Source organism: Pipistrellus kuhlii, unplaced genomic scaffold (genome assembly GCF_014108245.1).
Source record: "Pipistrellus kuhlii isolate mPipKuh1 unplaced genomic scaffold, mPipKuh1.p scaffold_m20_p_4, whole genome shotgun sequence".
Taxonomy (NCBI): Eukaryota; Metazoa; Chordata; class Mammalia; order Chiroptera; family Vespertilionidae; genus Pipistrellus; species Pipistrellus kuhlii.
Window position 1 is genome coordinate 25,915,157 of NW_023425540.1, and position 27,265 is coordinate 25,942,421.

General features: G+C 56.0%; 1 protein-coding gene and 1 long non-coding RNA gene across 2 annotated transcripts; both read left to right on the forward strand.

Moving 5' to 3' along the window:
* The first annotated feature begins 530 nt into the window (after positions 1–530).
* LOC118703901 (tubulin polymerization promoting protein) lies at positions 531–26,283 on the forward strand. Its single transcript, XM_036411229.2, has 4 exons — positions 531–637; positions 20,115–20,435; positions 25,338–25,491; positions 25,769–26,283. Exons 2-4 carry the CDS (start codon positions 20,119–20,121, stop codon positions 25,961–25,963), a joined length of 666 nt encoding a protein of 221 aa, XP_036267122.1. The 5' UTR covers positions 531–637; positions 20,115–20,118; the 3' UTR covers positions 25,964–26,283.
* LOC118703902 lies at positions 13,617–26,418 on the forward strand. The gene is made up of 3 exons (XR_004983184.2): positions 13,617–13,628; positions 20,021–20,028; positions 26,281–26,418. It is a non-coding gene; the product is annotated as an uncharacterized LOC118703902 (long non-coding RNA).
* Positions 26,419–27,265: the final 847 nt, after the last annotated feature.

Sequence of the window (27,265 nt, forward strand, 5' to 3'; positions counted from 1 at the left end):
CCTGGAAAGCCTGTCTGCGCACCCATTTCTCTTCCCGCTGCCGTCTCCTCCATCGGGAGGTGGCGCGGAGACCCGGCCGGCTGCGGGCCCTCCGAGCTGCGCATCCTGGAAGGCCTGTCTGCGCACCTATTCCTCTTCCCGCTGCCGTCTCCTCCATCGGGAGGTGGCGCGGAGACCCGGCCGGCTGCGGGCCCTCCGAGCACTGCCCCGCGAGGTTCCCACGGCCCTGGGCGCAGAGCGGCGGCCGGCGCAGACGGCCTTGTAAGGCAGAGGCGGCGCCGGGACCGGCCTCCGGAGGCCAGCGCGCTCCCCGGCTGGGAAGGACCGGGGGCGGGGCCGCGGGGCGCCCGGGTGGGCTGGGGTGGGGGCCGGGGCGAGACCGGAGGCGAGCTCGGCCAGTGTGGGCGGGGCCGGGGTAGGGTAGGCTTGGGTGGGGGTCTGGGGCGCGCGGGGCGCTCGGGGTTGGGGGGGGCCTTGGAGCCGGGCGCAGCGGAGCGAAGCTGGGGGGCGTGAGCAGAGCAGCGGGGGCGGGGCCGGGGCGGGGCCGGGGCTGCGGCGGCGGAGCGCACCGCCGGGAACTCGGTTGCGCGCGGCCGAGTCGCGGAGGCGCCGCCGCAGCAGTCCCTGCGTCTGCGAGGTAAGCGATCGCGGGGCTGGGCACCGGGGCGCCGGGCAGACCGACACCCCTCGGGGACGCAGGGCCTCAGGCCAGCCTGCGCCGCCCGCCACCTGCGCCGAGACTGCCGGGCGGTGGGCGCTGTGCAGGGTGCTGGAATGGAGTCACGGAGAGGCGGGCGGGGTGGGGGGGTGGTGGTGCGGGAGGCTGGCGGTGCAAAGGACAGCAGGTTTGTAATTGGGCCCCAGCGAGGCACTCGGCCTTTCCTCGCAGGGGTGCCTCTTGCGCCTTCTTTCATTCGCCGCCGCGCAGCCGGGTGTCTCCCCGCCCTTCGTGTCTGGCTGCAGGAGGGAGCCGGGCCTGGGGTGCCGCTCCCCACCAGACAGTGGGAAATTAGGACCAAACGGGTTTGAAACGAAGCCACTGCCCTGCAGCACGGAACGGCCGTTTGTGTCCAGGGGTCCAAAAGGAGCATGATTCTGCAGGGTCGCAGCCCAATGGGTCCGGCACAAACGTCACCTTTCCCGGGCCAAGTGTCAGGCCTACCGTCTGCGAATCTAACCTTCCCAGGGGGGTATCCTATTTTCTGATCGCCTGTGAGGACCGAACCCGCAAGATAAAGAGGTGGCCGCCGGTGCATTTCCCACGCACCTCCCGCCTTTGAGGGAGGGTCCTAAGAAACCCGTTTCGGTTTTGTACGGAAGCCTTGCGACGCGGGGGGGGGGGGGGGGGGGGGGGAGGGAGAGAAGAGATTAATTCGCGCCTCCCTGTGGGGACTGCTATTTTGATAGGCGTTGTGTGTTCTCCGAGGATCCGACACCTTTGGGAACGAGCCGGCCATGCTGTCATCCACCTGCGCATTTCATTGGCTGATTCCCCTGACATTTATTAGATACTTGCGGAGTCCCTAGGGGACGCCGATCAAAGGACCCAGCAACCCTGGCCGCCACCGCCTCCAAGCACTGCCCATGGCCACCCTCTCCGGAAGCACCAGCGGGAGCGGGGGAGGCCGGGGAGGGGGTGTCCCCAGAGCCTAGACCAGCCCCTGGCCTCTAGGAAGTGAGCAGTAAACTGACCTGAACTCTGAGTGCACTGGGATCACACCCGGGGATGAAGTGATGGGTTTGGGGAGGGGAGAGCTCCAAACAGGCAGGAAATGGGGGGGGGGGGGCGGGGGGAGAAAGGGGTATGTTGGGGGCGGTGAGACAGGCCTCAAGGCTTCCCAGTGCCTTAAACTGGATTCCAAGGTCCTGTCTCTGGTACCAGCCCCTGTTCCCATCACACAGTTTCGGGAATCACAGGGCTCAGTGATGAGTGGTGGGGGGAGGTGGTGCTGGTGAACCTTCTGGGAGCTCCTGTCTGCAAACGCAAGCCAGTGAGGGTTCTGTAGGCATGGTTTCCAAAGGGGTCTGACTCAGAGAGGTACACAATTTAAGGGCTACAATAATAATAATAATAATAATAATAATAAAGGTATCTCCATCTCTTTGAAATGATGAGGTGATGGAGGTTAGAGGAAGCTGTGCTGTAGTCTTCTCTCTCCTGCGTTGTTTGGCTGATCTTCCCGGATCCTTTGAGGTTGCAACAAATAACTATGTACATGGTTATAAATGCTAATGGTAAAAAATGCGCGCATTTCCGCCGAAACCGGTTTGGCTCAGTGGTAGAGCGTCCGTCTGCAAACTGAAAGGTCCCAGGTTCCATTCCGGTCAGGGGCATGTACGTTGGTTGCGGGCACATCCCCGGTAGGGGGTGTGCAAGAGGCAGCTGGTCGATGTTTCTCTCTCATCGACGTTTCTGGCTCTCTATCTCTCTCCCTTCCTCTCTGTAAAAAATCAATAAAATATATTTTAAAAAATGCGCACATTTCATAAAGAAAATTGAAACTACTCAGGGCTGATGGAGGTTTTAGAGAAACCTTTGAGCAGCCAGACTGTCCTCAGGGATCCCTCCCCAGGGGCAGCAGAGCTGCTCCCTGTGGAAGAGGCTGAGAAGCACTGAAAGTAGCGGAGGGAACACGTTGTAAAGTGTATTGATTGCCCAGCCACTATGCCGTACACGTGAAACCAAAACAAAATACTATTGAAAGTAAATTGTAATTGAAAGATTTTTTTTTTTTAAAGGCAAGGCTTCCTGGGGAGAGGCTGCACTGACTTGGAGCCAGGCCTATATTTAGCTGGTGATGTTGCTGGTGAGGCTGGAGGAGCATGCACAGAGATGCCATCTGGGGATCTTGAGCCAGGGGCCCTGCGTATCAGGTCCTCCTCGGGCTGTGAGATCCAGGCCCTGAGCTCCTTCCAGAAACTACTCTGGACTGAGGGTGGTTTGGGCATGGTGCCAAGTCCACCTGAGCCTACCAACTCAGAACCAGGCAGATGCTGGCACTAGTCAGGAGAACAGACACCCACCAAGATCCTACCGCTTAAGTAACAGGTGGGAAGGAAGGAGAGAGCTGCCTGGGTGGGCCCACACTACCTGGGTCTCCCACTCCCGTGTGAGCCCCCTCCACTCTTCAGCCCCCTCCTGGGAGACCAGCTTCCTCTTTGGTGGGGAGGTAGCCACAGTGTCATAATGCACGCCATCCCTAACTATGGCATCTCACCTCCGCAGATTCTCCTGGGCAGCTTTCCAGTGCCAGTTCCTGGCAATGGCTTTGCTTGGCCCTGCTGGGGTCATATGGTGGGGAGGGTTCGGGGTCTGTGATCCATGGGCAGCTCCCCACAGGAATGCAGCATCCAAATCCAGGAACTGTGTCCAAATCTCGGCTCCTGATAGAGGAATTAACACTGGTTTTCACTTCCATATTTTCCTCTTAACTGTACAAAGGCTTGTAATGGCAGCTCAGTTGTGGCTGTGATTGACTCTCTTAAATCTTTCACAAAGTATAAGAAAATGGCCGAAACCGGTTTGGCTCAGTGGTAGAGCATCGGTCTGTGGACTGAAAGGTCCCAGGTTCGATTCCAGTCAAGGGCGTGTACATTGGTTGCGGGCACATCCCCAGTAGGGGGTGTGCAAGAGGCAGCTGGTTGATGTTTCTCTCTCATCGACGTTTCTAGCTCTCCATTTCTCTCCCTTCCTCTCTGTAAAAAAATCAATAAAATATATTAAAGAAAACAACAACAACAAAAACAAAGTATAAGAAAATGGTGGTTTTCTGACTTTTGCAGCACTCTAAAATGTCTTTTGCAACCCCCCATACTCTCGGAGATCTGAGCTTCTTAGCTGTGGGTACTGGGAGCTCATCCTTATAAGGACACGTTCACACTAACTTTAAATATATACACACACACACACACACACACACACACACACACACACACTCACACTAGTGGTGGATGTCCCTCAGCTCGGCCTGCACCCTCTCCAATCTGGGACCTCTCAGGGAATGTCTGACTGCCGCTTTAGGCCTGAACCCAAACCGGCAGTCGGACATCCTTCTCACAATCTGGGACTGCTGGCTCCTAACAGCTCTTCTGCCTGCCTGCTTGATTGCCCCTAACCACTCTGCCTGCTGGCCTGCTCACCCCCAACTGCCCCCCCACTGGCCTTTTTGTCCATAACTGCCCCCCTGACAGCCTGCTTGCCCCCAACTGCCCCTCCCCTCTGGCCTGATCACCCCTAAGTGCCCTCTCCTCCAGGCCTGATCACCCCTAACCGCCTCTGCCTTGGCCCCACCACTATGGCTTTGTCCAGAAGGACATCCGGAAGGTCTCCCAGTCTAATTAGCATATTACCCTTTTATTAGTACAGATTTTTATTGATTTCAGAGAGGAAGGGAGAGGGAGAGAGAAATCAGCGATGAGAGAATCACTGATTGACTGCCTCCTGCATGCCCCCTAGTGGGGATCAATCCCACAGCCCTGTCAGGTGCCCTAACTGGGTATTGAACCTTGGCTGCCTCCTGGTTCATAGGTCGACACTCAACCACTGAGCCACACTGCCTGGGAGGCTTTTTCTATTTTAAATTAGATTTGTGAAAAGTCCTTACCCACCTGGAGTCCTATATGCCCTCTTCTCCGGTGGCACGGCGTCTCCGCATGTCCCCAGCTTGTCTCCATCGGTCCCAAGTCTCTAATTTTTTGGCATGCTAAGTGGGACATCCCCTGTGGGCTCCACGTGATCTCCCCCGCCCTGGGCCACTTTCCCCCGATATCTCATCCTGTAACCCTGTTCACCCTTTTGTTCAGCAGATGTCTGAGCACCTGCCAGGTGCCAGGTGAGCCGGCGTGGCCTCCGCCCTGGGGAGCGCTCACTCTAGCTGGAATGTCACAAAACAGCCAGCGTCCTCTAGGTGACCTCATTTAAGCCTCACACTCCCCACTGTCTCATTCCTCTTGGCGAGGGATGAGCCAGGCGGGCAGGTTGAGCTTCCCTGGGGGGTGGAGGGGTGTGTGCATGTGGGCCTCCCAGAGTCAGTGTTAACTCAGATGACCCCTCACATCTCACTGGAGTGGACTCCCAGGAGCCTGCAGGGTGGTGCGCTGTCCCTAAGGGAGCATGCTGCGCACACCGTGTGTACCTCATGGTTCTCACCGCTGTCCACTTGGTGACCCTCAGCCCCTCCCTGTACCCCACCCGCTCTGGTTTTCTAATGCTGTTCCACAGCCCATCCCAAGCCAGGAGTTCAGACAGTGATGGCATCTGTCTGTGGCCACTGTGGGGCTGCATGTGTCACATGTTCCACCTGCCTCTGAGTCGGCCTCAAGCCTCTGTGCCTGTGTTTGGGGCAGGCTGTGGACAGAATGGTGCTGGAGGATGAAGGAGGTCATCTGAGCCTCCCATCACTGCCAGCCTTCCCCGGGAGGCTGGCACCCAGCTGTCCCCAGACCGGATGTGGTGGCTGCCCTCTGTCCCTGGGGGAGAGGTGTGTCTTTGGTGTGGTTTTACCACCTTCCACTGTGGTTGTGTTCAACCTATATATCTAGAGAGCCACGGAGGACACATTCTGCGGTGCTGGCTTATTTCCGTCAGTGCTGTGAGCGGCTCTCCTTGCGGTCTCACGTGTCCGGTGTGCAAGTGCCATGCTGGGAGCCACCACCGGCATGTACCCACGGTGTGGCCGATGGGCGCGGGGCACTTCCATTTTCGGTCGTGCTGAATGAAGCTGTCTGACCTTCCTGTGATGCCCTCTGGAGCACACGTGCAAGCGTTTCTGTTGGTGAATGCTGACGAGGGTAGACCCTCGTTTGTCTTGATGTCCTGCTGTGGTCCACGTTGTTAAGGCAGCTGGAGCCAGGTGCCCCACAGTTCCCTGTCGCTCCTCATCCCACCGCACGTGGCATCACGGCCATTTTCAGTCATCTGCCATTCTGGAGGGTGTGGTGGTATCTGCCTTGGTTTTTTTTGTTTTTTTTCTTCACTTTCCACTTATTGGGCATCGGATGTGCTCTCACTGAATGCCAGGCCATGTCCTTGCCCTTGTCCTAGAGTCAGTTGTCTCTCTCCTGTTGATGAACAGGGTTCCTCACAGACGGAGAGGAGCCATGGTCATTATCAGTAGCAGATTCCTCCTTCCCTATGGCTTGCTTTTTCACTCCCTCCATAGTATGCTTTGATGAATAGAAGTTCTTAATTTTAACTTGGTGCCATTTGATAAGCTTTTCCTTTGGGGGCAGTGATGCTTGTGTCCTGTGTGAGGAATCTCCCCCTGCCCTGATGACATCAGATGCTCTTGTGCATTATCTTCTCGCAGCCTCATTACCCTGCCTTCCCCGCTTCAATCTGCCCTGGGCCTGAGCTGATGGTGTCAGGATCCAGAGAGCTTTTTCCCCCCATTTGTCTATTCAACAACCTATCCTCACTGACTAAAATCATTCTCCCCCCACCACCACTTTTTTTTTCTCCCCTGCAGGGCCACCTTTGTCATTCTGAATGGGTCAATATATGCTTGGGTCTATTAGCGCTTTATTCTGTCTTATCGGTTCATTTCTCTTCTTGTGTCAGGACCATTATTGTTAAGTGTGATGGTTTGTATCAAATGAAGGAATTTTGTTTCCTAGTTTGCTAAGAATTTTTATGGTTAATAGATGCTGACCTCCATTGAATGCTTTTCCTGCATTTAATTAAGAAGATAATATGCTTTTTGTCCTCTATTCTGTTAGTGTGCTGAATGATATTGATTTACGTTAATGTTAAACCAATCTTACATTCCTGGCATAAACCTGACCTGATTGTAAGATATTGGTTCTTTTTATTTATTACTGGATTCAGTTTGTTAACATTTTGTTTAGGATTTTTGCATTTACATTCATAAGTGAGATTGACATTAATTATTCTTTTTAAAAAATTCTCAACCGAGGATATGTTTGTTGATTTTTTAGAGAGTGAGAAAGGGAGGGAGGAGAGAGGGGAAAAAGAAGAAAAAGTCAAAGAAAGAAAGAAAGAGAGAGAGAGAGAGAGAGAGATTGATGTGAGACATAAACATCATTTGGTTGCCTTCGATATGAGCCCCAACCAGGGATCAAACCCAAAACTTGGGCATGTACTTTGACTAGGAATTGAACCCACAACCTTTTTAGTGCATGAATAATGCTCCAACCAACTGGGCCATAAATTATTCTTTATTTGTAACACCCTTATTAAGTTTTGATACCAGGATTATTTTAGTCTTATAAAATGACTGAGAGTGTCCCATCTTCTACTCTTCTTTGGAAGAATTTGTGTAAAATTAACATTACTTTTTCTTGCAATATAAGATAGAATCTTTTGGCAAAGACAGCCATGACTGGAGTTTTCCTTTTTTGAGAAAAGTTTTAAATCTCTTTTTTCCCCTTGATCAATATACCCAGTATTTATAAATATAATTAATGTTTTAAGGCACAACCTTTTTATATTGTTGGACCTCTGTAGTATATATTTATTTTCTAATTTGTTAATTTTGTGCTTATCTTTATTATTTCTGTTGTTTTTGTCCTTATATACATGTCTGTACACACACACACACACATTTCCAACACATCTAGGTGTTTTCTCTCGGGTATTTCCAATTCATGAGTCCTTGTTAATGCTGTGTTGAATCTGCTCTGCTGTTAAACATATCTACCAAGTTCTCAATTTTAGTTATTGTGTTTTTTAGTGCTAGAATGTCTAAGATATTCTCTTTCACAGTTGCTATCTACATTTTTATAGTTCCCAGTTTTTGCTGGAATTTTCCATCTTGTCCATTTTCTTTTTTGCATATGGCGCATGCTGACGCTTTTTCTTTGCACATGGCATACATAGTGACTTCAATCCCAGTCTGATCGAGTGCCAATAATCGGAACCTCTAGATTGTTCCTATTGCCTTTGCTCTGCATTTCTCCCCCCCTCATATGCCTGGTTATTATTATTATTATTTTTTACTGTGTGCTAGATATTGTAATCAAAATATGTTCATAGACATAGTCTATGGTCTCGATGGCAGTCTCCTTCTCTAGAGAGTTTTTAAATGTGTCCTGTTGGCATTTTGAGGTGCTAGCAATCCAGAGGCACCTGAATCCACGCTGTGGGTTGAGAATCTGAGCTGATTTGGTCTCCTGCCAGCTCACTTGGCACATCCCTCCAGGAACAGCTGTGAACAGTGTGCTCAGCCTGCAGAGTGTCCCCCTCTCCCCCCTCCACACCCCTTCCTCCAGCACCAGCCAGGCCCACAGAGAAACGGATGAGTGCACAGCTGGCCTGTCCAGGGTTTTCTCTCTCCTCTTAGCACCTGGGTGTATTGAGGAAGATGGGTTTCCTCATTGTCCACTCTTCCTCGCTGCCCTGGGGGCTGGAAGGCCTGGCTCCATCAGGGGAAGTAGGAGTTCAGCAACTGTATTTTCAAAGCTCCCAGCTGACTCTGAGGGGTGGCCTGGCTGAAAACCCCTGTGCTGTCCTGGCTGAATAGTGCCTGGCCAGGTGAAGATGGTGTTTGCAGGGAACACGCCCACTCACGCTTCTCTTGAACGCGCGCTGCCAGTCACAGCTACACCAGGTTCCTCAGCGTCCCACCCGCAGGTGGGTCCCTGCTCCGTCCTCCATTCTTTCTCTCTGACCACAGCGCTCTGTCAGTCTCTTCCCACATGGGCTGCTTTTTGGGCAGGAGGTCTTTGAGGCCTAAAGGTACTGACAGCCTGTGAACCAGGCAGACCTGGTCAGCAGCCTTTTCCTGCAGGTCCTCTGTCCTTTCTGGTCACATTCCTGTTGTCACGATTGTCACTGCACTCACCTAAACTAACTCCGTTCTTTCTGACCTGCCCTCCGTTGCCTGCCATCCTTGGTTTGGCCTGGGACATCTCCAAAGCAGGAGATGCATTAGGGAGCGACTCTGGCCCCAGCTTGTCCCTCAGGAAGGGCCCCACCTGGAAGGAGCCAGCAGCAGGTGCACATGTTTATCTTTGCCCCGAATTTAAAAATTTCCTGTCCCAGTCCCATGTGCTTCACTGGTATTTTTCCTCTCCTTGAATGTGTACCCACCTTTATTTTCTGCCCAAATACCTCCAACCTGAAGCCAGAGGACAGGTGTCCTTTGGCAGTCCCCTACTTAAAGCTCCTCCTGGCTTGGAGTGACCTCCAGGGGCCTCTGGAATCCACCGCACGGGGACCAGCTGCTGGGTCTTGGCCCTGGTTCTGTGTGCCACGCCCGATAGCACCGCCTTCTCCGGGCCTTTCACTCGCTCTTCTCTGCGGCCAGAGCCTGAGATCCAGGTGTCCCGGGGCACACTCCCTCCGGAACCTCTGAGGGAGGGTCCTTCCCACCTCTCCGAGCGCCTGGCACTCCAGGCTCGTCCTCTGTCGCTATGTGGCCTCCCTCACGTGTCCGTGTCTCTCCTCTTCTGTCTCGTAAGGACACCCTTACTGGACTCAGCGCTGCCTGGATGACCCAGGCCGAGCTCATCTCAATGCCTTTGGCTTGATCACATCTGCAAAGAACCTTTTCCCAAACACGATCCCACTTTCAGGTTGTGGGGTAAGGACCAGACACACCTAATTTGGGGCCACCAGCATACTAGCCCCCTGCATAGGGATCTCCAAGTTGGCTATAGGACAAGACACCCCTCTACCTCAACTGGTTCCTTGTGGGGCCGGGGCCTTGTGCTGATTGATTGAGGAAGGGATCAGTGACTAGAAGTTTCTATGAGGGCCCTCATCTAAGCCTCAGGGCACTCTGGCAAGGGGGTGAATGTCATCCCCGCATGGTGGATGCCTGTCTATTGACGTGAAGTGTCTTCCAGTTCTCCCTCCCGTCTGCGCTACATGGGACCTGTGCTCCCTTTCTCTCCCACTTCATGGCTTGGGCTCCCACTGGGTGCTCTGTTGGCAGATCGTCTCGTGACAGGGATGGGATTTAATTTGGGAGGCTGGGCAGGCATCTCAGAGCCCAGTACCCATGCTGGTTTGGGGGCTACTCTAAGGACTTCTTGGGTCCCCGAGTGGGCAGGCAGCAGCAAGCTCCTTGCTTTTCTGTTCCTGTTGACTCTGGGGGACCTTCCTTCCAGCTGCTCTGCGGTCCTGGGCCCTGAGGGGCCCCTCTCAGAGTGGGGTGGCTACGTCATCCTGGAGGGCTCTCTCTTACCCATGAGACCCTCATTTTCTGAGCTCCCTGAGCCCAGTGCTCTCCCCTTGGTGCTGCTGGCCAGCTACGTTCTTGGGTTTCATAAGAAACATGCTGACGGAAACCCAGTGGCTCTGAGGGCTGCAGCAAAGTGTGGCTCCTGGGTGGTGGGTCCTCCTAAAACCCCATGGTGCTCGGAGAAGTTTCTGCTATGGGCACCAATGCTTCTGAGCCATAGAGGAGGACAACTCCACTTTCCTCAGTTTTCCTGGCCCATGGGCCACCTTTTGGAGAGCTCACAGCCTGTCCTGGAGCTGCCCCATTCCACCCAGCCCTGTCCTGCCCATGTCCTTTAGGGGTTCAGGGTGAGGACAGCAGTGGCAGGGTGGGCCATGGCCCTAGGGTGGCTAGGTGGCCTGGGGAAGCTTGCCTCCTCTGCTTTCTTCTCTGTGACTGGGAGAAATTACCTTTGACCTGCGAGCAGGGAACAGCGAGGGTGTGATTAGTTCCCAGGCTTCTCGGACCCATGGACCTTTTGGACAGCAGCCTGAGGCTACATGACAGGACATGAGTGCACCCCACTCACACAGCCACGGTCCAGCCAGCCCCGCCTGCCGGGCTGCTCAGCACCAGGACTGTGAAGGGCAGGGTGCTGGGCTGCAGGGCTGCTCTCCGCACTGAGCTGGGGCTCCGAGACCATCCCCGCGCACTGGGAGGGCTCCTGTGGACTCAGAAAGGCGGCTTTGTGCAGCTCTTGGAGGCTCCCGCTGCCTGGGACGGCCCTCGGGTGAGACGAGTGGCCATTGACATCGAGTGTCCGGGGCACCGCGGGGTGGGTGGCCGTGTTATGATTAGCAATGTGAACAATTGCCAAAGGGCCGTGTTGTACTCAAATGGACTCAAATAAAGAGCTGAAGACGGTGGGGGCAGGGCTGGGCTGGCCCTGGGAGGGTCCACAGGATTCTGATGGCCTTTGTTCCCCTGGGCTGTTTACTGGAGGGAGGTGCCTCTCCACGGGGCAGCACCCACACTCCTGGAGCTTGACAATGGGGGCCCGAGCCTCTGGTGGGATGGAAGTGGGAAGGGGGAGGTGAACAGACACCAGCTGCCTCTGGCTTCAGGTCCCTGTGGATCTTTCGAATTTACTATCCCATCCTGACCTTGCCTCTGCTGAGGGCCTCACACACACACATCTGAATACCCCAGGACCATGGTCGGCAAACTACGGCTCGGGGGCTACATGCGGCTCTTTGGCCCCTTGAATGTGGCTCTTCCACAAAATACCACAGCCTGGGCGAGTCTATTTTGAACAAGTGGCGTTAGAAGAAGTTTAAGTTTAAAAAAATTAGCTCTCACAGAAATCGGTTTGGCTCAGTGGATAGATCGTCAGCCTGTGGACTGAAAGGTCCCATGTTCGATTCCGGTCAAGGGCATGTACCTTGGTTGCGGGCACATCCCCTACTGGGGATGTGCAAGAGGCAGCTGATAGATGTTTTTCTCTCATCGATGTTTCTAACTCTCTATCCCTCTCTCTTCTTTTCTGTAAAAAAATCAATAAAAATATGTTAAAAAAATAAAAATTAAAAAATTTGGCTCTCAAAAGAAATTTCAATTGTTATACTGTTGACATTCGGCTCTGCTGACTAATGAGTTTGGGAACCACTGCCCCAGGAGGTCAGGGTCTGGGGAGCCAGCAGATTGCATCCGTGAGCAGCAGGTCTCCCTGGACCTGCTGGCCAGGCCTAGGCCTCCCTCGGTGCCACTGGGGCAGTTGTGCTTGGCATTTACCTGGGGCTCTTGACCTTATCCCTCCAATTCCCTCTCCCCCCAGATCAGTGTCCTGGGACCAGGCACTGATGGTGCCCATGGAACACTCCTGGGAGGGCCCTCCTGGGTCCTTGGTGCCTGGGTCCCAGGATCACCTGCCATGGGGGTCTCTGAGGAGAGGAAGGCACAGGCTCTTTCTACTTTTTCTTTTTCTCCTTCTGCACACTTTGTTTGGAACTTCCTGGTTGCCTTTGAGAGCTCAGAGGCATATGGCAAGGCTCTTCCTGCACCCACAGTCTCCCCAGGGGTGCCCGCAGCTCAGCTCCATCACCAGAGCTGCCCCCGGCTGCCGGTCAGCCCTGCAAGTGCCAGGCCCTCCTTCGGGAGTCAGTTTAGCAGACCCTCAGGAATGCTTGCATTTCCAGGGCCCGCGGGGCTTCTCACACAGACCCTGGGCCTTGGGGGTCCCAGCAGTGGGCCCAGTGGCGGTCCAAGTGCTCTGGTTCGTAGTCCTGGTGGTGAGATGGCATCTCAGACCCCCAGTGGGTGTAAAGATTCAGCCCTAAGCTGTTTGGCTCAGTGGATACATGGTCGGTCTGAGTTCCGAACAAGGACTCGTACTTTGGTTGCAGGCTCCTCCTTGGCCCAGGCCCTGGTCGAGGCTTGTGGAGGAGGCAACCAATAGATGTATTTTTCTCACACTGATGTGTCTCTCTCTGTCTTTCTCTCTCCAACACTCGCCCTAAAAATCTATGGGAAAATAGCCTCGGGTGAGGATTAACAAAGGAAGGAGGGGAGGAAGGAGGGAGGGAGGGAGGGAGGGAGGGAGGAGAGGGAGAAAGAGAGAGAGAGAGAGAGAGAGAGAGAGAGAGAGAGAGAGAGAGAGAGAGAGAGAGAGAAAGAGAAGGAAAGGAAGAAAGGAAAGAAAGAAGAGAAGAAAGAAAGAAAGAAAGAAAAGAAAGAAAAGAAAAAGAAAAGAAAAGAAAGAAAGAAAGAAAAGAAAAGAAAGAAAGAAAAAAAGGAAGAAAGAGGAAGAAAGAAAGAAAGAAAGACAGAAAGAAAGAGATTCAGAGGATCTGGGTGGCACCACACCCACCCCTTGAAAGTCCGTGGGGTGGAGGACCAGTGACTCCCAGGCGGCTTCCCTCTGATGCCAGCTCTCCTGGAAGCCCTTTCCCACCTGCAGGGCCTGTGGCGGCATCTGTCACCAGCCTCGGAGACACACCCCGTGCCCGCAGAGCTCAGTGGGTGGGGCCCGTCCACTCATTTCCCAATGCAGCTTGCAACATGTGCATCCCAGGAAACTCAGCCCACCCGAGGCGGCTGGCGCTGGGCCTTCGGAGGAAGAGGTTAATGCCTCCTCAGAGGCCAGCAGCCTCGCCAGGAGCTCTGCAGGTGCGGCTTCCCATCCAGGCCCACAGGCGTCTGAGTCACAAGGGTCCTGTACTCCTTAAAAGGGGATTTCTCCAGCAGGAGTTCTGTGTAACTCTAGTCACACCAGAAGGTTCCAGAGTTAAGATTGTGTGATGTCGCACCAGAGTTAGACACCCACACCTGGTGCTCTGGCAAAGAACGTTTCTCTTGTGTTCATGGTGGAATCGGGTGGCCCCGGTTGTGGGACCTTTCTCCACAGAGTGGGTACTTAGGGCACAAGTGTCTTTACTCCATGGTGTGCTCTGAGCTCAGGCAGATAGGGTGGGGGCGGGGTTTTGTCCCTCTCAGGGGTGGGACTGAGTTTCCAGCAGTTTGGTGAGCCAGGCAGAATGGAGCCTGAGGACAGTGGCTGCTGCTTGGACGTGCTCCCGGGCTGGGGCCACAGGGCTCTCTCTGTAGGCCTCCTTGAGAGTCTGAGAGCAGGGCCCAGAGCAGGCCTCGGGCAGAGGATGCAGTCCTGAGGAGGAGAGGCTGGTCAGGCACAGCATTTTCCAGAGGAGGTGGTCCCGGGGAGGCTTGTCTGCGAGGCAGAGGCTCCCTGGGTGAAGGGGCCATCGGAAGGGTCTCGCACATCAGTCCCCAGGTAGGGCCACGGGAGTATGAGGTGGTGTGGATGGTCCTGTGCGAGGTCTGGGAACCCTACAGCAGGTGCCAGTCCCCACCCCATGCATCCTGCTGGCCTGCCCCCTGCCCCACTCTGCATGCTCTCTGGCTGCTCACCCCAGTGCTCGAGCAGCTTGCCCAGGCCCTCACTCCAATAAGGGTCAGCCATTGGGGTGCACCCAGCTCCTACTTGGGGAAGACAGGGTGCCAGTTGGCTTAGCAATGCCCAGCATGCCACAGACAGTGGCACCAGAGGGCAGAGGGGAGGTAAGAGGCAGCTACAGACCGTGAGGGGCCTTGGGAGCCAGAAGGCACCTGGTTATAAGAGGCAAGGTGGTCCATTCCACTGGCCAGGTCAGACTGCAGGAAGTGTAGATTGGGGGCAGGACAAAGAGCTCGTGGGGCATCAGAAATGAGTTGCTGGGCATGTGCTTGGGGGAGTGGAGATGATTCACACCTACTTTTATATAGGGCACAGCCATGCTCTGTCCAGGAAGGGGAACCAGGAGAGCACAGAGCTGCTGTTGCTGCCATCCTTTAAAACCACACCTGGCCCTGCTCACAGACACTCCTGGCCCTGCTCACACAGACACACCTGGCCCTGCTCACACACACTCCTGGCCCTGCTCACACACACACCTGGCCCTGCTCACACAGACACACCTGGCCCTGCTCACACACACTCCTGGCCCTGTTCACACAGACACACCTGGCCCTGCTCACAGACACTCCTGGCCCTGCTCACACACACACCTGGCCCTGCTCACACACACTCCTGGCCCTGCTCACACACACACCTGGCCCTACTCACACAGACACACCTGGCCCTGCTCACACAGACACACCTGGCCCTGCTCACAGACACACCTGCTCTGCTCACAGACACTCCTGGCCTTGCTCACACACACACCTGCCCTGCTCACAGACACACCTGGCCCTGCTCACAGATACACCTGCCCTGCTCACAGACACTCCTGGCCCTGCTCACAGACACACCTGGCCCTGCTCACAGACACACCTGGCCCTGCTCACAGACACACCTGCCCTGCTCACAGACACACCTGGCCCTGCTCACACACACACCTGGCCCTGCTCACAGAGACACACCTGGCCCTGCTCACACACACACCTGGCCCTGCTCACACACACACCTGGCCCTGCTCACAGACACACCTGGCCCTGCTCACAGACACCGGGTCCTTTGGCAGGCATGTCACTAACACAGATTTTCATTCCTCCTGATTGGGGTGCTGAGTGCTCATGTCATGTGGCAATGGTGACTGTCACCTTTTATATAGGGATCTGTCCTGTGTCACCTTTTCCATAGGTTTTGCCTCAGGCTGTCAAGTCTTAAGCATGGTCAGGAAGAGTCATTCTGAAATGGGGCCTGGTTCATTCTGGAAATAGGGACCTTGTCACGGCCGATCTTTGGAGCATCTCCACCCTTTGAGGGGGCAGGGGTCTGGGGAGACTGTGTGATATCTGAGAGACAGCCCACCCAGTGGTGAGGCAGCCCCGGAGCCTGGTGGACACTCAGGGGCAGGTGTTCCCAGGTTCAGACGGGTCACCTGGCCAGGAGCTTTTGTTTGACTATTTCCCGAGTGGCTGCCTTCTGGGGACCCAGCGCCTGCCCCTGTATCTCATGCTGCCCTGGTCTGTAATTCCACCTTTTGATGCCCTGCCCTCTCTAAGCCTCCTTTAAAAATGCAAATCCGGTAACACAGTCTGCCCCACAGCCGGTGTATCAGTTCCGTCCTGACCCTTCTAAGACAGCGCCTGCCCCGCCTCAAGCAGGAGGCTAACGGCTCCCCCAGAACTGGACGTACCGGCTCCCCACACCTCACCAGCCTCCCACCTACTCTTCTCCCTGCCCCTCGCCATCCTCTCTGACACCATCAGAGCCCAGGGCTGCGCAGGGGTCTTTCCAGGGAAGCAGCTGAGAGAGGCCCAGGAGAGAGGCTGGGTTTTCACCTGGTGCCAGGGGCCACGGACCATGAGATAAATCAGAACTTGATTCACTGGGGCTTTCCTGAGCTGTTGAAAAATCCTTTCGGTGAAGAAGCAGGAACAGAGCCTACTGGGCATCCAGGCTGCCATGTCTGTGGCCAGTCGGAGTGATACCTGATCACACCCGATCAGTCTCCACTTCTGCCATACATTGCCTTGTGCCCCTAAAGGGAATATTGGCCAGGGAAGGTCCGCTGCCCTGGTAATGCAGGACACACACCTGGGCACACACCTGGGTATACAGGACACACACCTGGAGATGCAGGACACTCGCCTGGGGGTGCAGAGTACACACCTGGAAACACGGTACACACCTGAGAACACAGGCCACACCTCAGAGAACACTTCACTCAGTGGGTTGTTATTTTGACCTCCTGGCAGCCTCTTCTCTAAGTGACTTTAGTTTTCGTTATGTGGAAAGTGGGTGGCACAGATGGGAATTGGCATGGAAGGCCGCCCTGGGTTCAGACTCACCTCACTCCCCAGAAACCATTGGCGCAGGAAAGCAGAGGGGTACCCCAGCCTCCCGGGGCGGGGGTGGGTGGGTGTAGGAGAGGAGCCTGGTAGGTAGGGGGCAGGAGGCTGGCCCTTGGAGGGAGGCCCCTGTGTGCACGCTGTCATCGCTGGTACAGAGGGGCTCTCTGGACATCTCTGTATCCCAGTAGACCTCTGGTGGAGCCCTCGGCTTCTTTTAAAATTAAATTTATTATGAGTACATCAATATGGAACCAGCACATGGATTTGCTGGGGCGATCCAAACAACAGAGGGACGTGACCCCTCTCCTCCGCCCGGGCCACCCTCAGTCTTCCTAGCAGCTCGGACACTTCTCTCTCTTGTTGTCTGCTTTCCCGGAGTGGGGTGCGTGATTTCTGCTGCCCCATGACCCGCGTTCCCACACAACAAACAGTTGTCTTGGAGATCTTCCCGTACCATACATAGGATCTCACTCCTTCTGTTGTTTCTGTTAAAGTGATTTTTAAAATATTTTATTATGATCATGCATTTTCATCAGAAAACACAGCGGAAACCCAGAACAGAGAGCTGTGTTCTGGGTCTTGTGGCCGAGTTACCTTTGCAGCTTCAAGGTCACAGACCGAGTGGCTGGCGAGGGTGAGGGCGTGGTGGGGGAGGGGAGGTGCCCTGCTCCACCCACCTCCCACCTGGGTCATTGCTCCAAGGCCATCCCTGCAGACGGCTGTGAGCTGATTTGAAGTGACAACCCATCAACACACACAGACACGGCCCTAAAACGGCACTGGCGGCCACAGCTCCGGGGAAAGGCTTGGCAGGTTGAAGCTGCCAGCCACCTGGTGAGAAAGGCCCTGGGCCTGCCACCCCCAGGGCTGAGGTTAGAGGCTTCTGTCTGACGGTCTCCTGCTCATTTCCGCTGCCTGCCCACTCTGGGTTAGTCGTGGATTCTCGCCGTGCTGACAGCCACCAACAGCTGGCTTGACAGGTGTGGCAGAGCCCCCAGCTCCTCTGTCCGCAGCCGTCTGGCCCCGCACCCCGGGGGCCGTGGTCTGGAAAAGCTTTTCTTCAGCACCTTCAAAGCGTGGGCCGCTCTCTTCCGGTGCCCATGGCGGCAGAGGGAGACCAGGGTTCTCAGTCTGGGAGGAACCCCACCTGTCCAGTGGGATTCGGTCAACATTGGTGGCAGACGGTTCATGAATAGCAGCCACATGCTGGCGCCTTCCTGCCGTTCCAGTCTCCACTCAGGCTCCTCCTCCAATTCGTTTAAAATCACATGCACCATCGCCCTCTGACCTGCCTTCATTCTCCTCAGGGCACTTTTCACCACCTATGTCACACCATTCAAGTGTGTCTACCTCTTTATTGCCCGTATCCAGCTGGAAAGTAAAGCTACGACAACAGAACTTTTTCACATCTTCTTCCGTCCTTCTCATTTTTTATTTTATTTTTTTAAATATATTTTATTGACTTTTTACAGATAGGAAGGGAGAAGGATAGAGAGTCAGAAACATTGATCAGCTGCCTCCTACACACCTCCCACTGGAGATGTGCCTGCAACCAAGGTACATGCCCTTGACTGGAATCGAACTCGGGACCCTTCAGTCCACAGACCGATGCTCTATCCACTGAACCAAACCAGTCAGGGCTCCTTCTCACTTTTTATTGGACTCATCAAAGCCCTGTGCCCAGCACGAGTTAGTGGCTGAGCAATGTGTGGTGCCTTAGCAGGTTGGTTTTTATCCCCCTCCCGGCCGCCCTGCTGTCCTTTATTCTAGGGGTCCCTGGGGGCTGAGGCTCTGGGAGAGCCCACTCTGCATGCCAGAATCAATGTATCTGTCAGCATGTGCTCAGAGCACTTCACAGAGATTCGTTTTGTCCTTGTCATTGGTGGGGTGCCCGGTCCCGCCACACGTGGCTTGTCAGGGGGGCTTTGTTGTTGCTTCCCTGGGGGGCTGACTCAGACCCAGACACTAAGCGGGGCCGGGCGGCAGGCACTTTGGGGAGGTTCTTGCTATGAAATAGTGCTGCTAGGATGCTGCAAAATACAGAAAAACTCAAGAAGAATGGCCCATCATTCTAATACCAGAGCCGGCTCCCCCCAACGTACTCGGCGAGCTTTCTTCTCACGATACGATGCTTCCTGGACCGTGCACTGGGCTGGAAGCATCACAGGAGGTTTCCTCCTCTTTGACCAAGTGGAACGCACGTGCACATTCCCACCAGTCAACGCATGTGTCTAGTAACCGCTGAGCCACGTTTTCTTCCTGGGCACCGAGTGCTGAAGAGATGCTCAGCCGACCCCTCAGGAAGCTCCTGTTTCAGAAGGAGTACTGTCAGCAATAAACCTGGGAGTCTTCTGCCGCCACCTGACTCCTCACCCCGGCACCGATTCCTTGGAGGACAGCACTCCTGGTTTCGCCCCTGACCCTGTGGGAAGCCGGAAGTGCTGTCCACCCAGAGCCCGCTGTGCTCCATCACCGGGTGTCCAGGATTTCTCTCAGCAGCAGGTGCACTTTTTGCGCCATCGCAGAGGATGGGGACGGGGGCAGCGTGGGTCCACAGTCCCCGAGGCCCCTGAGAACATCCAGTCCAGTGGTGGAGGGCATTTGACTTCTTACTGTTGGGAACTTATAGGATCTTGAGCTCAGCAGGGCCACCAGGACCCCCCACAATGGCAGTCGCCCATCTTCCTCTGGTGTTGAGAAGACAGATGGAAGGGGATGTTCAGCGAGTGGCAGAGTTGTGATCAAGCTTGCACAGACTGCCCCGGACTGTGTGTTGTGCGCCAGTGGATCCCGGCTTCTGTTCTCTCATGGAGCCCCGGCCGTTTCCTTCCTCAGTGAGGCAGACAGAGCTGAGCCACTCCTCAGGGACCCAGGGGGATCTTACACGTGGCTGGGCATCTCGGGGTCTTGCCCCAGCCACAGCCTGCTGCAGGGGGAGGCTGCATGGCTGCATCGCGTTCTGTGCTCCTGAAACCCGCTGGAGGCAGCACGGGCTCCTATCTTCTGAGCCCGGCTGTGGGGATCTGGCACCTCACAGAGGCAGAGCCTCACGGGCAGGTCAGGGCGGGCTCCCCATCTCCCCACACGGGGCCCTCAGTGGTGGCCTTCCCCCAGTGCATGCAACTCCCCTCCTCCTCCCCTCCGCCCCCTGCCCAGCTGACACCCTGAGGTCTCCCTCTCCCACTCGCAGGAGGGCAGCAGGCTCAGCCCTAAGGTGAGGGGAGCAGCTGATTCTGGATACCCTCTCCCCAAGGATGGCGTCACTCCATGGCCCCCGGGAAGGATGTCTTTCTGGGGAGTCACCCAGCAGGTGTGGCCCAGGGAAGAGACCCTGATGGGGGAGTGACAAGGAAGGGGCCCTGAGCCCCAGGTGTCTGAGCTGGGTGCACTGCCCATGGCCCTGCCAATTGCTGCTGGCTTTGACTAGTTGGGGCGGGTTCTTACCCCGGCAATGGCCGGCAGGGTGCTGGTGCCTGAGGGGCAGTGTCGTGTCCAGCAGTAGGACACGTGCTCACCATCCTGCTGTGGCCCCTGGGCAGGGGTTCTGCCCCCTCATGCCCAGGACTCGGCTCCAAGGGGCCCCAGGGGCCCTGCTACATCCCGAGGCCTGCCAGTCCCCGTCCTGTGAGGGAGCTGGAGGAGCCTTGGGCGGCCCCGAAGAAACAGAATAACCCCTTCCCTCTCTCCTTTTTCCACCAGAAACATGGCCGACAGCAAGGCAAAAGCCTCTAAGGCTGCCAACAAGACACCCCCCAAATCCCCAGGGGACCCTGCAAAGGACAAAGCAGCCAAGCAGCTGTCACTGGAGTCAGAAGGTGCCAACGAGGGGGCGGCCGCCTCGGCCCAGGAGCTCAGCGCCCTGGAGGAGGCCTTCCGGCGGTTCGCGGTGCATGGGGACACCAGAGCCACCGGGAAGGAGATGCATGGCAAGAACTGGTCGAAACTGTGCAAGGACTGCCAGGTGATCGACGGGAAGAACGTGACTGTCACCGACGTGGACATTGTCTTCAGCAAAATCAAGTAAGTGAGCTGGGCTCTCTCACCGCAGAGCCAGCTTCCCGGAGGCCTGTGGTCAGCCAGGCCGCAATCCGGGGTCCGCTGGTGGATTTTGTATCTTACCGGGCTGTGAGGAAGTGTGATGCCTCGAGATCCTTCCCTTCCCAGAATCAGATGCCCAGGGATTGGAACCAGAGCAGGCTGCCTTGGGGTTAGCTGGGACCCGGGGAGGAGGCACTGCCCTGCACTCCAGAGCTTGGAGGGATCTCAGGGGTAGCTCCTGGCCCACTGTGGGCTGAGCTTGAGAGGTGCTGTTCTGAAGCCTGTCCCCCAGATCTGACCTGCATCTCGCTAGGCCCTGCCCGCGGCCCCCTGGGGAATGTTACAGAAGGGCTGGAGGCAGGTGAGATAAGTGCTGTGTCCAGGGACAGACAGGTCACCCACCAAGGAGTGCCACAGGTTCCACACCTTTGGCACTGGCCCAGACATGCAAAGTGTTGGGGCAGGTGGGGACAATTCTTTCCTCGTTCTTAATTCCTTCTGCAGTAAGTTGCCTTTAAGCTATTGTAGGTATGTACACACATGTGCACACAGGAGCTCACACATGCATACACAGACCTGCCTGTGCACATGAGCTCATAGGCACACACACACACACACACGTACAATCTTGAAGGGAGGGTGGTGGCAAGTGTGGTGGTGGCTCAATCAGAAGACAGCTGCCCTGGACAAGCCCAGAAACCCAGTGTGCAGGAGGCATGTGCACTCCATTACCCAAATGGGGGGCAATGGCCTCAAGAAGTGAGTGGGCACCATCTGCTCGCCATGCCTATCCTGGGAGGCAGGGTATCAGCTGCTTAGACTCAGGGCTGAGGGTGAACCTCAGCTCCTGGGCATGGTGGGCTCCCCATTGCAGAGCCCAGGACTGTTTGTGGTCTCCCCCTGGTGTCTCTGCCTCAGGCCACTTTGGGGGACATGGAATGGGAGAACGGGTAACTGTGGCCCAGCCCAGTGAGGGATTATAGTCACCACACAGTGAAGTCCAGTTTGTGGTGGCTACAGGGGCCACCTACAAGGGAACAGGGAATTCCCTGCTTGGGTGGCTTGCTGGGTACCACAGGTTACAGTGGGAGGGACAGCCAGGGTGCACAGTGCCTTGGGTAAGGTCACAGGATCCTGCAGGACAGGCTGAGACCTCAAAGTTGCTGACTTGGTAGAGAAGAGCAGCTCTGTTTGGGGGCGGTTGCCAGGGCTCTGGGCGGTGACGCCAGCCAGGGTATCTGCAGCCTTTGTTTAGGTCCTGTCGCCATGGCAGTGCCTGTTTGTTTTGATGTTACTATGTGTTAAATTTTAAACAAATTTCTTGCAGCTCTATACCAGGTCTAGATGGAAGACTATTGTTACCTAGACAAAGACTCTGACATCCTCCACGCCCCAAAGGACAGATGATGGTCAGTCTGAAAGATTAATTATGCACAAGCATATGCACAAGCAGGAGGGTCACCCTGACAGTCTCATTTGGGGGGGCATGGACGGCACCATCCCCTTCCATCCTGTCTGCATGTGTGGGGTCAGGCATGCGGTTCCCTCCCTGCAAGTGGAGAGGACAGACCAAGGGGGCAGAGGAGGGCGGTGTCTCTGCTGCAGCCTCTCCTGACCCATGCACACGCTTGGGTGGTGGGTGCTGTGTGTACAGAGGAAACAACCTGTTTCTCATGACACTGGTGCAGGGACACAGCTCAACCCGTGTCTGGCATCTGGGTCTCAGGTTGGAAGGAAGCAGGTGGGCGGGGCTCCCGGTCACTGAAGACTTGGAAAGCTGCTCCATTCTTGCCACACATGCTACAGTCAAAGCCAGGACACACGGAAATTGTCTGAAACAGGGGCTCCTGGGCCATGGGTGTGCACCCCAGAGGCTCAGCATAGAAGCATAGGCCTGGGGCCTAGAGGCCATCCAGTGGTGTCCAGAGCCTGGAGCAGGCTGCGCCCATTGAAGGAGCCCCAACAAAGCTTGAGTGTGAGGTGGGGTGGGATGGGGTGTCACGGAGAGCTGATATGGCCATGCTCTGGCCACAGTGGCATCCTGGCTGCTCTCTGGACAGGTCACCAGGTCCCAGCTGCTGCTGGTCAGGGGAGCCTGGGAGAACCAGCGCTTTCTCCGGCACTCCCATCCCTCCGCCCCCAGTGGCTCAGTAGCCTGGACGCTGGCCCTCAGAGAGGGGCCTGGGAGAGTGCAGTTCGCTCTGATACTTGAAGGTGCTGGCAAGGAGGGCATAGGGGTCACGGTGGGTGTTCCATCCTGGGTACATCCTGGATGTTGGCCCTGGAGACACACAGTTCTGGTCTGTCCTGGAAGGAATGGACTGGCCCAAGTGTCCCTGGGTGGCCTTCAGGAGCAGCCCGCCCAGGCCCTCCCTGCTTGCCCTGAGTTGGGCCGGGAGGCCCAGGGGACACAGGGGCCTTGCGTCTGGCTTTCCAGCAGAACAACAGCCTCTGAGCAGGGCGGAGGGGGTGGAGGGCTGTGGGGACACCGCCATGTGCACTTGGGAACAGGCTCGCTCTATGTGGACTGCAGCGTGATGTGATCCTGTCCCCGGGGAAGCGCCTGGCATTGTCACGGAAGCGCTCCCTGGGGACTCTCTCAGCAGTAGGGCAGCAGCTCCCCTGGGGAGAGCTCTGAGACCCACCCATCAGCCACAGTGGGATCCTGGGGGACACCTGGCCCGGCCAGGTGGAGCGGGCAAGTCAGGGCCCTGGACCTGTGTGTCCAGCCCAATCTGAATGCACCCTTTGACAGGAGTCCCTGTGGGCCACCCCCCCACCGGGGCCGGAGTGACTCACCCTGGTGGCGCCTGGTGCCGCAATACCCAGAGAGGGCTGTGCGCTCTAGCGGCTGGTCACCGGGCCAGCCGTCGGGCTTGGTGTCCACTTGCCAGCCTGGGCAGGCAGTGAATAGGAGACAGGAGCGCCTGTGACAGCCCAGGACAAACAGGCCTTCTCGGGCCCCAGAGGTTACCCTTCAGCAGGGTCAGGAGGAAGACAAGAGGCTGTGTTTGCACCATTCCAGGCACTCAAGGCTGAGGGCGGCTTCCCTAGAATGACCCTCCAGGCCCACAGACTTCATGCATTTGTGGATGTTGTCTGAAGGGCAGAACCCACCACCAAACACTGTTGGTCTAAGTCCCTGCCCTGTAGTCCTGTCCTTGCCAATGACCTCGGGACAGATGGCTCTGAATGTGCCAGAGGGTCCATCCCTCCTGCCGAATGGCCTCCCTGAGGGGTGAGGTTGGGCTGCAACCTCCAATCAGCAGTCTCCTGCTCACGGGCCTGTCGGTCAGCATGGCCCTCTTCAGACACACGTGTAACATGGGAGGGAACCTCTGTGCTTGCTGGGGGCATGCTTGTCCGTCCACTGCTGAAGGACAGGGGCTGTTTCTGGGTCTTGGTGACCATGAGCAGAACTGTGAGCAATAATGCGTGAGCTTATCTTCATTGCTTTTGAGTGAGACTCAGGAGTGGGTCTTGGGGTCATGCCACAGGTGCGACCTTTAAGAAACTGCCAGACAGCTTTCCACAGTGGCTGCCACACTGTGCGCCCACCGGCTGGGTCGGAGCCCGAGCCCGCATCTCCCCAGCAATGGGGCTGTCTTCCCAGTCCTCTAGTCACTGGGGCCACCTGTGGTGTGCGGTGTCTCTGCGGGAACTGACGACGTGCAGTCTCTCGCACCCACAGATCTTGGTGAAGTGTCTTGATTCGAATATTTTGTCCAATTGCTTACACTGGATTTCTTCTTCTTGAGTTTTCAGAGTTCTTCATGTATTTCCAATACAGTCCTTTATCAGACATGCTTTGCGAGTCTTTTCTCCCAGTCTGTGGCTTGTCTTTGCATTGCAGTGTCTTTTGAAGAAAATAGTTATAAGCCATCCTTCTTTGGGATGGACTGTTTTCTGGAGTCATTTCTAAGACATCTCTAACCAAGGTCGTAAGAATTTTCTTATATGTTGTTTCAGAAGTGCTATAGTTTTAGGTTTTATAATAAAGTTAGACTGACCACTTTGAGTTAGCCTTGGTGTATGGTGAGAGGCACAGGTCGAAGCTCATTACTTTATGTGGTTGTGCCGTTGGTGAAAGATGATCCTGGCTCCATTGAGTAGCCTTTGCTCTTTTGTGGAAAACATTTTGAACTGGGGAAGAGCCAAACTGGCAAAAACGCTTTTTTAAGTTAAAATTATAAAAGGTAAAAAGCCAGCTTAGAGCGTTTCAAAATTGCAGGACTGACCTCCTGTGGGAACCTCTGTGCTGCCATCGGTACGTCTGGATGAAGTGTTGCATGCGGCCTCTGCCCAGTCCCATGGCTCCCCCTGTGCTGTGCATCTGGACTGGCACTTGTCAGGCTGTGCGGCCTCTGGGCTGGTGGGCCTCACGTGCGGGCCCTGGGCACACCTTGCTGGGTATCCTGGGAGTCCCCCACTCTTGTCCCTGGGTGGTAACCATGACCCACAGACTGCCTGCCAGCCGGGACCAAGGCCTCTTCCCTGTGGTTCGGATCTGACTTTTCTTTGAAAGTCCTGTGGTTCGGATCTGACTTTTCTTTGAAAGTCCTCCCGAGTGGAGGCCACACACATGCCCCATTTAGAAGCAGACAACAGCTCTGTTTTAATGTCCAGTTGTTCATAAAGGATGTGCTTCCTTTAAGCTTTTTTCCAAGACAATTTATATTTGCTGCAGTTGCCAATGGCGACTGACTGTTGGGTGAAAACACTGCAGGGGGAGGGGCATGCTCTGTGTTTTAATGTTAGGCTCGCTTCTGGTGTGGGCAAGAGGCAGGGCTGGGGTCCCCCGATGTCAGTGGGTGCCCAGGCAGGGTTAGGGTTCCCCAATGTCACTGGGTCCTGGGTCCGGTGCACACGTCCCTTCTCCTGCAGGGGCAAGTCCTGTCGGACCATCACGTTCGAGCAGTTCAAGGAGGCGCTGGAGGAGCTCTCCAAGAAGAGGTTCAAGGACAAGAGCAGCGAGGAGGCCGTGCGGGAGGTGCACAGGCTCATTGAGGGCAAGGCCCCCATCATCTCCGGAGTGACGGTGAGCGGGGCTGCTGGGCGGGTCCCTTGGGAAATGGGGTCCATGAAGTGGACGGGACAGGTGGCCGTGGCCTAAAGACAGGGTGAGAGCCTTAATCCCCAGGTGTGGGCAGGCCCAGGCCTCCTCCCTGGGTTAAGTGGAGAGTGGATTCCAGGAGCGCCAGCACCCCTCCTGCTTGGGCCTAGCCCCTTTGGTTCCCTCTCCGGCTCCCCGGGGCAAGCCCCTTCTTTCTCCTGTGGTTCGATGACTGTTAGTCTCCCTCCCTGCTCTCCTGCAGAAAGCCATCTCCTCGCCCACCGTGTCGCGGCTCACGGACACCACCAAGTTCACCGGCTCCCACAAGGAGCGCTTCGACCCATCAGGCAGGGGCAAGGGCAAGGCCGGCCGCGTGGACCTGGTGGACGAGTCGGGCTATGTGCCAGGCTACAAGCACGCAGGCACCTACGACCAGAAGGTGCAGGGGGGCAAGTAGCCAGTCCCCCGGGGATAGGGCCTTCCTCCTTGGCTGGCCCCACATCACCTCACACTTCTTTACATTCCTGGGCTCCCTGGGGCAGAACTCAGACGCTGGGGTGGAGGGGCCGGGGGTGACCCCAGACCTCCTCCTGCCTGGAGCCCCGGCATGCTCCTCTCCTACCCCAGGTGCGGCCCCTGAACTCTCTGACCTTCCTCTAATGCACCTGCCTCATCCCATGTTGGGAAGTCAACAGATGGTCATTTCCAACGTGTTTCCTGGATCCAGACCACACAGGCCACGGGTTTGCAGGTGAAAGGGGGGTTTTAAAGGAGCAGGTGATGCTGACCTCCTGACCAGCAGACCAGCCTAGGAACCACGAGGGCAACAGGCACTAATGCACTAACCAGCAGCACCGGGGAGATGAAGTGAACCTCGGACAGGACACAGGGACGTCTGCGAAGGCTCCATTCAGATGTGCGACACACAGGTACATGCTTACACACGCACACACAGGCTCATGCACTCATGGACACACGCTTACACATGCCCATGCACCCACACATCCACTCACACACACATGCTTACACACACGCCCACGGACCAGGTCTGTGCCGAGGACGGTCATGTGAGCGAAGGCTGGTGTGCAAAGGAAGGTGAGCTGGTGAAAGAATGCTCCTCAGAAGACCAAAGGAACGTGATCTGAAGTGTGAAGTTAGAAGTTTTTAAAATGGAAACGAAGGACAGGTCATTTCATTCTGCTTTTTGAAGAAAAGGAGAAATCGGAAGAAATAGTGGCTGTGTGTATATTCCCAGAGTGGATCAGGGAAGATCCAGAATAACTCTCTCCCTATTGTCCCTGTGTCTCCAGGTCACGGGACCCTGTTGGGCCTGAGGCTCCCTCACAGACAGGTGTGTGATGGGCATCTTTTGCCCGTCCCTGTTCTGAAATCAGCGTGGCTACCCCCTTTGCTCACAGTGCAGCACAAACCTCTGCGGCTCCAGCCTCTGCAGTTAATTCTGAACTCTCCCGGCCTGGGAGTGCAGGAAACTGCACAAGAGCAGGCCAGAGAGGGCCTCCAACAGAGGCCCACACATATGCTGGGGTTGGTGGGCGCTTGCTTTCACAGTGGCCACAAGGCAACACTCATTTGCAGAAGTGCAGCCACAGCCTGGTGTGTCACCTGGTCCTGGAGCCAGTCCTGGGAAAAGCCACGGCAGTTTCAGAAAATGCTTCCTGGAGCCCGGCTGCCATAGCCGGTGTCTGCTCTGCACCCCTTCCTGGTGGCACGGCCTGGCCTAGCACGGGCGGCTGAAGCT

Excerpts from the sequence above, each read along its gene's own strand:
- LOC118703901 (XM_036411229.2), top strand. The coding sequence starts at position 20,119 with ATGGCCGACAGCAAGGCAAAAGCCTCTAAGGCTGCCAACAAGACACCC. Across the intron at positions 20,436-25,337 it reads ATTGTCTTCAGCAAAATCAA|GGGCAAGTCCTGTCGGACCA; the intron begins GTAAGTGAGCTG and ends CTTCTCCTGCAG. Across the intron at positions 25,492-25,768 it reads CCATCATCTCCGGAGTGACG|AAAGCCATCTCCTCGCCCAC; the intron begins GTGAGCGGGGCT and ends GCTCTCCTGCAG.